General features: G+C 42.6%; 1 protein-coding gene across 2 annotated transcripts; it reads left to right on the top strand.

The window, feature by feature from the left end:
* The first annotated feature begins 2,241 nt into the window (after nucleotides 1-2,241).
* Nucleotides 2,242-11,061, top strand: znf395a (zinc finger protein 395a). 2 transcript variants are annotated; one of them, XM_067260933.1, is made up of 10 exons: nucleotides 2,242-2,512; nucleotides 4,382-4,651; nucleotides 4,770-4,984; nucleotides 5,084-5,190; nucleotides 5,414-5,610; nucleotides 5,804-5,904; nucleotides 6,055-6,286; nucleotides 7,945-7,998; nucleotides 9,109-9,227; nucleotides 9,459-11,061. In XM_067260933.1, the coding sequence occupies exons 2-10, from the start codon at nucleotides 4,391-4,393 to the stop codon at nucleotides 9,568-9,570; spliced, it is 1,398 nt and encodes a 465-aa protein (XP_067117034.1). In that variant the 5' UTR covers nucleotides 2,242-2,512; nucleotides 4,382-4,390; the 3' UTR covers nucleotides 9,571-11,061. The 2 variants fall into 2 exon arrangements, with proteins under 2 accessions (XP_067117034.1, XP_067117033.1); XM_067260932.1 differs by having other exon boundaries at nucleotides 2,243-2,512; nucleotides 5,411-5,610.
* Nucleotides 11,062-12,051: the final 990 nt, after the last annotated feature.

The following is a 12,051-nucleotide window of genomic DNA, read 5'->3' as shown; positions in this document are numbered from 1 at the left end:
ATTGTTTTTTACAAACGTCATTGTTTTTTTACACACGTTGGTTCGCTTAAAACAGGACCGTGTGAACACTAACCGGACCTAATGAAAAATGCAACAAAGTAGCAACTCATCCACTGATTCGGACCAAGCAAACGGACTAATAGGTGTGAAAGCACCCTGAGAGCATTACCGTGGGCTTGTTGAATTGTTGCACCCCTAGCGTTCACACACATGTCACGTAGGCGTCACGCTGACGTTGTACACACAGGCGGGGGGAGTTGCAACTGTTTGTGTGTGATTTGGGACTTTCTGTCTTGTTACTCTTAAAACATGACGTCACACTTCACAAAAGGGATGATCGTTTATTACAAACACACACATTCACACACTGAATTTGTGATTGTTACTGTAGCCCTGACCAAGACATTGTTGTGTCTATACTCAAGATTTGGTGCAAAGCTTCCAGTCCCTTGTAGTCCCACAGCTGCTGCTAATCAATACTTTCAATTATCAATGCCATTTTGAACAGGGTGGGAGGGCAGGCAGGCAAATTGCTGAGTAGAACATTTATCAACAACTTAGCAATTGTATAATAAAATGTAAAATAAAACACCTCCCTGGTGAGGTGTTCTGGGCACGTCCCACTGGGAAGAGGCCCCGGAGAAGACTCTGGGGGTCCCCCAGGAAGAGCTGGTGGAAGTGGCCGGGGAGAGGGAAGTCTGGGCCTCCCTGCTTAGGTTGCTGCCCCCGCGACCCGACCCCCGGACAAGCGGCCGATGATGACGACGACGATAATAAAATGTTTTGTTGAATGCAATTGGTTGCTTTGTATATTCTGTACTATTGACCAAACTTCTACTGAGACACTAAAATGCAGTTTAGCACCAGAATCAGTCATAATCAGCTTTATTCGTCAAATAAGTTTGCACAAACAAGGAATTTACTATGGCAGGAAGGTGCATACAAGTTTTGAATTTAAATGTAGAATATATAAAATGTAGAACATTTACATTAGTATCTAAATAATTCTAACCACTTATTGATATTCAATAACATGAATAACATTACATAAATATCTATTGATATTTATGTAAATCACACTAGCATTAAAGTGCAGTGCTGTGTGATTTACATAAATATCAATAGAATAGGATAAACAGTATGTAGGTAATTATGCATGTGCTAATACAGTATTAACAGACAGAACAGTAAGCAGAGTGGTATGATTAGGGATTGTGAACCCTAACAGCATGAAATGTAACCGATCTACATTATTATGTTAGTATACGGAAAATTGCTGTAACATTGTTGGTGTTGCTGTCTGTTTGGAACGATTGATAACGACACGATCGCTTATCGGCGAGATCTGTTTTGCAATTGCCAAGTCGGGTGATCTGTCTCACAAGTAGCCTAGGCTCCATCAGGCGCTGATGAACTGCTGCGACGATGATGACGTGTTGTACGTGCAGAACGTGGTGGTATGTGTGTGTGTGTAAGAGAGAGAGAGAGAGAGAGAGAGAGAGAGAGAGAGAGAGAGAGAGAGAGAGAGAGAGAGAGAGAGAGAGAGAGAGAGAGAGAGAGAGAGAGTTGATTTGCACGTAGGTGGAGCTGAATCGCCGGCCGTGCAGTGAGACGTCACACTCACACGTTCCCTACAGAGAGAGACTAACATTATGCTTATGCTTGTTATATAACCTACATAGGGGAATTCCTCCTCGTTCATGATTTAAATGCAGAACCGCAAACATGCAGACACAGCTGCATTCTTTGTTGTGAACAGGACTTCACGTTAAATAAAGTTCAGCGAGATAACTGAACAGTGGTGTCGATGCCATTTTGGTGAGGCGTCAGTTAGGCTACTGCCAAAGAAATGTAATTTAAAATGTGAAAGTATGCTTATCTTGCTAATATGGTAACATCCGGTTAAACCCCATGTTTGCTGCATGTTAAAAGCACCGGGGCAGGCTTTCAACGTTGAGACAAAGTAGCCAAACTATTAGCAGTATTAAAATGTTCAGATTAGATTAGATCGGATGGTAACTGATGTATATCCATTGTGGTCACATTTTAGGCCACACTGTAAACAGTACAGAATCGTGGGTCGTGTCTTGGAAAACATAGTTTGACCAATGAGCTTCGACATCTTTGCCACATGGTTAGGCTTGTTTACTACAAAACCTGAAAACCTGCTGGAAGACACTGTCGAAAACCCGGACATGGATTTTTACCACTTCACCTCAAACCTCTTCATGTTTGAGGCTGTATTAAACGTCACGAATGGTGTTTCCATAGCGTTGACGCTATCCACTTTATATACATCGATGTGCGTATGAGAGCTGTTGGTAGTTTGATTGAACACACATACTTCTGCAAGTGAACAAATCCGTTCCACTGGTTGGAGAAAAATCCATTGCGTGTTTGGATTTAACAGGCACTCTGTTCTCACCCTTTCAGGGAGAGAACAGAGCATTTTCAAGTTACAGCCGGTCAGAGCGAGCTGGAAGGGAAGGGGGTGTGTAGCCTATAACATACGGTAAGCACCCATTGAAACTTTGTGTTGTTGTTCTCAACGAAAAGTGGCGTTAGTAGGCCTAATTCGGCGTGATCCCTCGGCATATGTTATTGACGAATACATTCACAAGTGTAGCAGTTTAGTGTGTATTATTTCGATTTAGACTTAATGACTTAGTTCTGTATTGGAACTACTGCAATTACCTCGTAGATCAACTTTTATGGGACTATGCAATTACACCTACGAGCTATAGGCAATAGTTTTGCCATTTGAAACATTGTTAATTTTCTTTGAAGTAGTTGAGTCATTTTGCAGTGTAACCTACGATGGCAGAATCTAAAGTGTAAAGTAGTCTTACGAGTAGTCCCACAGTAGCCTACCACTTTATACGCCCCATAGACTAATGCCACGTACGAGTGCAAATAGTTATCTTTTATGCAGTAATAGGTTACGATAAATAGCCTGATATAAATTCTGCAAACACGATCTATCAAAATGATTAGGGAATGCGAGAAACAGTGCAACAGTTGCTATCTCGACTATGTACGTCCATTTTGAAATTAAACTACAATGTTATTAAACATTATGGTTGCTTTGACCGACTTTTGAAGACTTGTTATGGTAAGAGAAGCACACAATGAAGGCAGGCTGCAGTAGTGTGTTGGTATGTGATGTTATACCTCGGTTCGACGGTAGGGGATAGACACTCCCTCCAGCATATGACGGAGGGGCTTGTTTTTCTAAGGTTCAGCCCATATATCTATGGTTCAGCCTACCTAACAACATGATGATGTCATATTGATTGACACAGGACATTAAAGACCATTGTCACGGTGACATAATCTGGTTACTGGAGAAAATGCAGTCGGCTGATCTTTTTGTTTTGTAGAATAAACATGGCATATCTCGTCCTCTACATGGACTTTTTGTATTAAAGTGGAATTATGACAATGACAAAGATGATGATACATGTAACTGTGATGATAGCCTCATGATCATATCCAGCTTTACCAGAGTAAAGATGCACAAAATTACACAGCTGCTATGCGCACAAATGCTACCAACAAACTTATAGCATATTTGTGGATAACTGGATTCTTTTTACTATAAGTGGAGGTTAAGAAGTGGTTATCATGTGTATGTCCATGAAATTAAGAGTACTCTTAATACTTTATACCATCGACGACTCTACTGGTGCTATGTGAGGGCCCTTGTGGCCGGCCTCATACAAGTTCTCTCCTGTAACAGGCTCCTCTTGCCCATGCAACTGCAGGAACGTAGAGTAGGGACAATCACTGTAACACTGTCAGTACCATGTTTCACAATCAGAATCGGGACAAATTGGTGTGATCAGTTTACCAATGGGTCAGTGAGTCACCATTTGAAAGACATCTGTCGGGGGGGGGGGGGGGGGGGGGGGAGGGGGGTTCTTTTATACTGGTAGTTAGTTTTCTATAACATACACATTCAGACAAATGCACACATAATGTGACACATTACAACAAACACCCATACACACACATACACTACAGTAACTTCAGGCGGTATGGGTAGGCCACTCGGGGATTCTTGCAGCTTTGATGTGCACATTTGCATCACTCATGATGTAAAAACCACGATGACTGCCTGAAAGTTAATGTTGAAGGTGTAGGAAGGTCAGATTGAGTTAATGTGGAGAGGCGTGGCCTAGCTTGGACTTCCTAACTTCCTCCAGGTCTGGACAGGAAGTTCTGGCATTTAAGGTTTCTATTTAGTTTGATCCATGTGTCAGTTTGAAATGTATCAACATATTCTAGAAGGTCTCTGGAATTCCAGGTTTACATGAGCCATGCATTCTTAGTTGTGTGTGGTATTAACCAACCACTAATCAAACTGTTCCCTCTGTCACAGATCTCCTCCATGTCTCTGTCGTCCTTTACTACTACCTGGCCAGAAGCAGGAGACCAGGAGAGTGGTGCTAGTGACTGTACAGAGAGACAAACGTTGCGACAGATTGACAGACAGACAGACATGATACACAAAACTCGTCTAGGGAAGCGTTCTCCAATGGGAGCACTGGTGTACCCCTCCCAGGAGGTTTCCATGGAGTCTCATGGGTTACACAGAGACTCTGGACCCCAGCCCCACCTCGGCAGGGTCAAGCTGCACCCAGGGCAGAAGGTGAAGGCCTTTGCCTATTGTTGGTAGTTTATATTATTACTAACAGTGTATATAATATACGATTTGCATTTATATTCTGTATATATGTATTTATGTGTACATTATTGGTCTCTTCCAGGTGTATGTGTTATGTGGAGGACAGGAGTGCTGTGGGGTGGTGGAGCAGCATAACCATATGGATAACCAGGTGTCTATCCTGCTTCCTGCTCTGGGACAGCACATCCTGAGGAAGATGGAAGACGTGTGGACTACCCCCTCTACTCCCCCTCCACCCCCCCCAAGCACTGTCAGCCCACCACTCACTGTCTCCTCCTGCATAGACGTACCAAGGAGGTAAGGCTACAGTGGTATGTGTATGTATTTTGAGTGTGTGTGTGTGTGTGTGTGTGTGAGAGAACCTGACCTCCTTCCCCTGTCCACCCTGACGTGTAGCAACCACAGCCCTGACGCGGTGGACATGGATGAGATGATGGCAGCTCTGGTGCTCACCAGCCTCTCCTGTAGCCCAGTGCTGCAGAGTCCACCTCAGAGAGACACAGGTGAGGGGAGAGTCATGCACACACATCCAGGAATGGGCACATAAAGGCAAAGACTCACATGCACATATACACACAGACAGAGGCACTTACACACACTTACACACACACACAAACCCAAATGCAGACACACATAGACACTCACAGGCATAGATTGATGCACTCTTTAAATACACTGGCTCTTGCTACTGCTAGTCATTCCATTTATGGAGTGTGTGTGTAGCAGGTGTGGAGTGTGGTGGAGGGGAGCTCTCTGACAGTGGCAGCAGTGGTTACTGGAGCCTGGACTGTGGCAACGGAAGTCCTGATCTCTCTCCACCAATGACTGAGGCTGAGGGTAGCCTGGCCATGCCCCCTGACGAGGGATTGGACATGGAGCTGGAGCAGGTGCTGTTTGATGAACCAGCACCAAGGAGACGCAGGGTGAGAGGACAGACCAACATGTGTGTGTGAGACAGAGAGAGTGATTTATGAAACCTAAGACCCAAGAAAGATTCCTGCATATTTCTACACACTCACCATTTATTTTTCCCTCCTAGTCTTTTCTTCTCTTTACCTCCGTCCCTGTTCCTCCCTCTGCCTCGTTCACTTATTCTGCCACCATCTCTCCCTCCAGAACTCAGTGAAGTTGGCCTACAGGTGTCTGTGGCCAAATTGTGGAAAGGTGCTGAGATCAGTGGTCGGGATCAAACGCCACATTCGAACACTCCACTTGGGGTGAGTGACACACATCCACCTCAACACCACCTTCTCATGAAGCTGTCACACTGATAGGACAGTGCTTTTGGCATAAACATTAAACCTTCTTTTCTCCATCCATATTTTTTCTCCTCCGCTTCCTCCCTCCCTCATCCCTCTCTCCCTCAGCCAAAGTGGTGAACATGAGCGTTGTTCTCGCAGCGAGGAGGACTTCTACTATACTGAAATCCATCAGAGAGACCCTCACCCTCTCACTCCTCCTCCACCGGTCCCCTCCAGCCCCACACTCTCCGGACCTGAATCCCCCAGCGACGGAGGCCTCCAACCCAGCCCGCTGAGCCTGTCAGCTCCCTCTGCCTCCGGAAGCATCTGGCAGGTCCACTCAGAACACTCCTACCAGGTAGGGAGCACACTTCATCCTCTTAATTCACCATCCCTCACAGGAGTGAAGAGATGATGATTCTAATATACACGTACAGTGTTTCCACTAGGATTTTTTTTAGCAGTGGGGGCAGGTCTGTCCGAACCGAATTAATAATTGACGTAACAACTTATTGTAAATGGTCAGTAGCCTAGCCTACTGATTAAGGTAGGCCACTCTGAAGCATGTACACTGTCTGCTTCATTTGATCTTGATAGGCTAAGCATTCTGTAGCAAATAATGACAATAAACCCACTATTTATTAATTAAAACTACTTCAGCTTAATAATGCACTTAAAATACAAAGGTGAGCAAGGGCAGCAATCGCTATCGAATCAACAGACATGTGCAATTTAGCTATCAGGGAAGAATACAAACAACGAAAATCACCAGTCAACTTAATTTAAATTTGCAAGAACTATAGACTAATACAGTAGCAGGCTTAAATTAACTGAAAACATAAGTTATACGACTTACAGTTCTCAAGGACGCACACACGCAATCTCAACTGCGGTATGAAGTGCGTGTCCGTGCAATTAGCCGACATGCACTCTAACATTCACTGCTGATAGACGGCCTAAAATTTTGTACAGCCCGATTTCTGATACCGTGAAATTTTGTCATAGAGGAAACACTGACGTACATAGATTTCTCAGAGTCACTGTATTGATACTTTATTTTTTTGATAGGTTCTTATAAGAAATATAAAATAAATATATGTGGTGTAGATGATGATTAACTATTATATTCTTAAATGCTGTATCCTATGATGGCAGATATAGTTTTAAACTCCGATACTGTTGATGCTAAAGGAGCTACAACACACTATGTTACTTAAAGTGTCAGGCGATGTACATTAAATCATGGGCATTGATATGAAGTTGGTTGCCACTTTGTTTCTATAACTTCCTTCACTTTTATTTTATAAGGGATTTACTTCCATTTAGCCCAATTAGGGTGGTTGGGCACTGATGTTGGGTGATTATACCTGGCTTCCAGGTGGCATTGGAATTCATCCCAAATGTGTTCGGTGGTGTTTAGGTCAGGTATCAAGCCAAAACAGCAAAGGGCCTTTCCCAAAGACCTTCCCCGTTGCCACAAAGTTTTGCACAGATTTTTCTAGAATTACATTTTATGCTTTAGCATTAATATTCCATCCAGTAGGCTAAGGACTCTAGCCTCAAAACCCTGAGAAAATCCCCCTCCGTTAATTGCCCCCATACACAAAACGAGGTCTATATAAATATTTGGCATTTGGTGTTGTAAAAACTTGACCTTGCCTGCACAGATCCCTGACCTAAACACCATCAAACACATTTGTTCAAATTCCATCTGCAAGCCAGATCTATTCATCCATTATCAGTGCCCAACCTCCCTAAAGCTCTTGTGTCTGAATGGGCACAAATTCCCACAGACGCATTCTACATTAATGTGGACAGCCTTCCAGAATAGTGGCAGTTGTTATAGCTTCAAAGGGGAAAACTCCACGTTAATGTCCATGGTCTTAAAATAGGATGTCCAACAATCTCATATAGGTGTGATGGTCAGGTGTCCACACACTCGTGGCCATGGGTTGTAGCTATGACGATCACAGGTGTCTGTAAGTCTGTATTGATCATGTTATTAATAACCCACAGGCCCCTGCTCCTGTCTGTGTGGTTGCCCCTAACCCCACCTCATACTGCAAACAGGTAGGCTTGAATCTTGACCTTCTGACCTTGGGAACTCCTAGCCATTACACAAGCCTTGAAGACCTCAGGTTATCTGACACCCGCAGTATTAGACATAGTTAACCTTTTAGCACAAACCTGCGCTTATTGTGTGTCGTTTTGGATAAAAGCCGACTGATTTCCACACACAGATCTGCAACCACATCGATACTGATGTGACCGCTCAATGTAGGGGTTGTCTTTCTCTGTATGAAACTGTTATAGATATAATACAGGCCGTGTTTTTATCTTCAGAGACCAGCCCATCTATACATGTCCTGCAGCCAGGCTAAATTGATCACATACTTTGCGTGGAAAATGTGCAGAAATATTTCCCAGAGCCAATTGCTCGAGCCGGTTGGCAGTGAGTGTTCTTCGGGATTTGTCCTATTTGGACAAAGAACGCTTGTTTTCAAGACTCCATTTAGTCCTGCCCCAGAGCTGCTTCTTAGCCAATCATCTGTCAGTGATATTTACCAAGCAATTCCCCAGTTGATTTGATCATAGTTTCCATCACTGAGTTGCCTTTGTCTGGCCAACCTACATTCACCCTGGTGCAACACTTCCACCCAGTGGGCAGCAGTGGGAGCTGCAGCTAATATTTTAACAGTAAACAACATGGACAAAGAGCCATTAGTGGAGATCATGGTCCTCCATGTGTTAGTAGAAAACACAGACATCCTGACTAATATGTGCACACTATTGGTCCCTGTTTCGTAATATAAGCATGCAATAATTAGTTTTGAGATTATAAGGTTTGAAATATTAATGGTAAAAACAAATGATTCTTTAATCAACGGATCTGTGTTGCATTTCATAATGATGCTCATAGTCTTGCCCTTATTGATGTGGATTCTTTAGAACTTCACTCCTTCCACTCCATAATCATCACCATTACTTTCTATCTGCTGTTTCTATCTGCTGTTTCTAGTTATAGATGTTGGTTAACCACCAGGATGGGGGGGAGTGTCGATGTTGCTCTCTCTCCCATGACACTCTCCTCATCTATCTGATCGGTCCAACCCATCTCCCCATCTCTCCCTCTCCTCCCCTTTCTCCTCCCCTCACTCCTCTTTCTCCCCCTCCCTCCAGGCTGGATCATTCCGTGTGCGCTCCGTCAGTGTCGGGGAACAGTGGCTTCAGCAGAACAGCACCTCCATCAGGCCACACCCAGCCGGTACCTCTCCCCCACGCACGCACTGGACCTCCAGGTAAAGGTTCTAGCTGTTGTACAATATTACTACATTGTTCTGAACTAACTATATTTAGTTACAAAACTGGAACATAATGAAGTTCATTTATTAGTTTATCAATAATAATGATAATAGTAGTGTTACATTTATTACTAATCAATAATTGCACTACATGTACTAACGTTAACTCATTTGAAAGTTCCCTCTATCTCTCCCCCACCCCTTCCTTCCCTCTTCCTCTCCTCCCAGGAGGGTGCGTGGGGCGGCTAAGAAGTGTCGGAAGGTGTATGGCATAGAGCACCGGGACCAGTGGTGTACCGCATGCCGCTGGAAAAAAGCCTGCCAGCGCTTTCTGGACTGATTGCCCTTAGAGAGAGGGATGGAGGGAAGGAGAGGGGGATGAGGATGAGGAGAAAGGAAGATAGACTATAACAGAGGAGGGTTCACCTCCTTAATAAACTGAGGAGATGATACCTGGAGTCAACCAGCAGAGCACCAGTGTATGTGTTGGTGTCTCTTTTTATCTTGTACCTTTGTACATTTTGTGATGTTTTTTTATGGTTGGGGGGGTTCCTAAAGTGTAATTGTGTATTTTGTGTATGTCTTGAAATTTGTGCCGGTGCTGGCGTTGAACAGGGAGAGGGCAGCTGTAATCAAATATGATCTTTAAGAGCAGCTAACAGCACCCTATCCCTCAGTTTATCTGACTGAAATTATTTCAGAGGAAATGAGCCATGCCATTTGTCCTCTGTGACCTCTGACTGAACAATTGGGGTCTGTTATCTTTTCAAATTATGTTATCTATTCCATTTCCTGATAAATGCCTTTTCGCACTGATAGGAAGTTATATTCCCTTGATTCCGCTATATAGGTTTCTGTCAACCAGTTAATGGTCAACATGTCTGAACACTCAGAACTGGACAAACGTCATTTGATGATAAGTGTATATTTGGACCATCCTAGTTTCTGGATTACATAAATACATGTGTTTCTCCCTTCAAAACTGCATGTAGCTTTTTGATGAAATTAACGTTTTCGTTTGGGAACAAAAAACATGTTTTGTATGTGTATTTTGTGCGTTTTTGTATGTTATAAAGTTGTCTTTGTGTTGCCGCTGTTGCTCTGAGAAAGGTTTCTCTCAGGTGTCGTGCCTGGTTAATACTTACTGAACCACCTGGCTTCCATGAGGTAACACATTGGATCTCTTCTGAACCAGAACCCCTTTACTTCTCAGACCTGTGCATTATCTTCCAAGTGAAACATCTTTTCACAAACCAGTCCTTTCATTATTGCCTTAAAAGCTAATATAGTATATTGGACATCATTGTTAGTGAGGTGTGGTGACAGAAATATGTTGTTTTGTAACTCCCCTATTCATTTATCTCCGGTGGGGTGTTGAGGACATATTCTGTGAGAGAATACAGATCCATCCTGCTAGAAACTTCTGTACCAGTCTACATGCCAAACATGACATTGTGTTGTTGAGGAAATATATGTCCATGACAACTTGACATGGATACCTGGAGTCTTCATTAAACTTATTAGAGAAGGTCAAGGGTTGTTTATTGTAAAATATATTTACATTGCTATGTATATTAGTCTTATATTAAAAGCATGTATGTCATAACTTTTATTTGCCGAGGCAGACGACCCACAAACTTGTTCAACTTGTTTAAACCTTAAAAACATAACCTGCAGCCATGAATCCACAGAGCAAAAAAGCAAATCAAGTTTATTTATGTATATTGTGCTATGTATACTTTAGCCAATATTTTTTTTGCCATGTACTCTTTTATACGCCATCTGAAATGTTTGTTGTTGAAAAACTCTTCATAAAGACTGATTCTTCATTTGTCGGGTCTTGTTTATTTTCAAAATATTCTAAAATTCCAATTACACCACTGCTACAGTACTGTTGATATGAATCTGAACTGGACTAACTGGAAGACAGCCGTATAGCTTTGATTGGAAATTGTGAATGAATTTGTATCTGAGTTATACGGAACATTTGGAGCTGCATGGAATGTTGCATAAATATCATTCACTTGAGGAACAGTGGAACTCTGTCTTTATTGATCTGGGGTGCGTTTCCCGAAAGCGTCGTAAGCCTAAATTGATCGTAGAATCCATCGTAGGACGAATCTTAGTTTTACGGGCCGTTCCTAGAGACATCGTAGCTAAAGTGTCTCTTGAAAATGTGTAACTCTTGAAAGTGCATAGATTATCCTACTCCTTACGAGCATGTTTGGGAAACGCACGTAAGAAATATCGATGGTTTCGTTTTTTGCTCGATCGTTGCTACGATCCATCGTTATCGGGAAACGCAGCCCTGTTGAATCTTTGCTATGTATCGTAGCAGATTGAATGTAGACTGCTTTAACAGCTGGTTTGAAACAGCTGAAGGGTAGCTGAAAGTAAAGATGGTCATCCTAAAGGTCCAAAAAGAATGTTGAACAAATGCTTTGTTTAAAATAATAATGAACAATACCGCTCTTAAGCAATATAAGACCTGCAGCTTTTTTTTGCTGTGACTCTTACTGTCGCAGCTGTCTAAACGCTCCTGTAATTTATTAATTTATATGCAGAACAATCTGACAAAGAGAAGAGAGCTGAAGCATCAATATTGTATGTAATGAGAGTGTATACACCATTTTGCAGTTTTATTGTGAAAATCTACGAGATGCATACAGAAGAGCATTGTAGAACTCTAACAGAGTTGTAGAATTTGAAAAGAAAATGGTGTAGAACTATGTAAAGTTTGAGAACCTTGTGGAACATTACGGAACAAAACAATTCCAGACACAGAATCAGTTGCTGCATGAAAAGTCACAAAGGAAATAGT

Source organism: Osmerus mordax, chromosome 22 (genome assembly GCF_038355195.1).
Source record: "Osmerus mordax isolate fOsmMor3 chromosome 22, fOsmMor3.pri, whole genome shotgun sequence".
In the NCBI taxonomy this organism is placed as follows: Eukaryota; Metazoa; Chordata; class Actinopteri; order Osmeriformes; family Osmeridae; genus Osmerus; species Osmerus mordax.
Note: the sequence above shows the minus strand (reverse complement) of the source record. Positions and strands in the feature narration are given on the sequence as shown.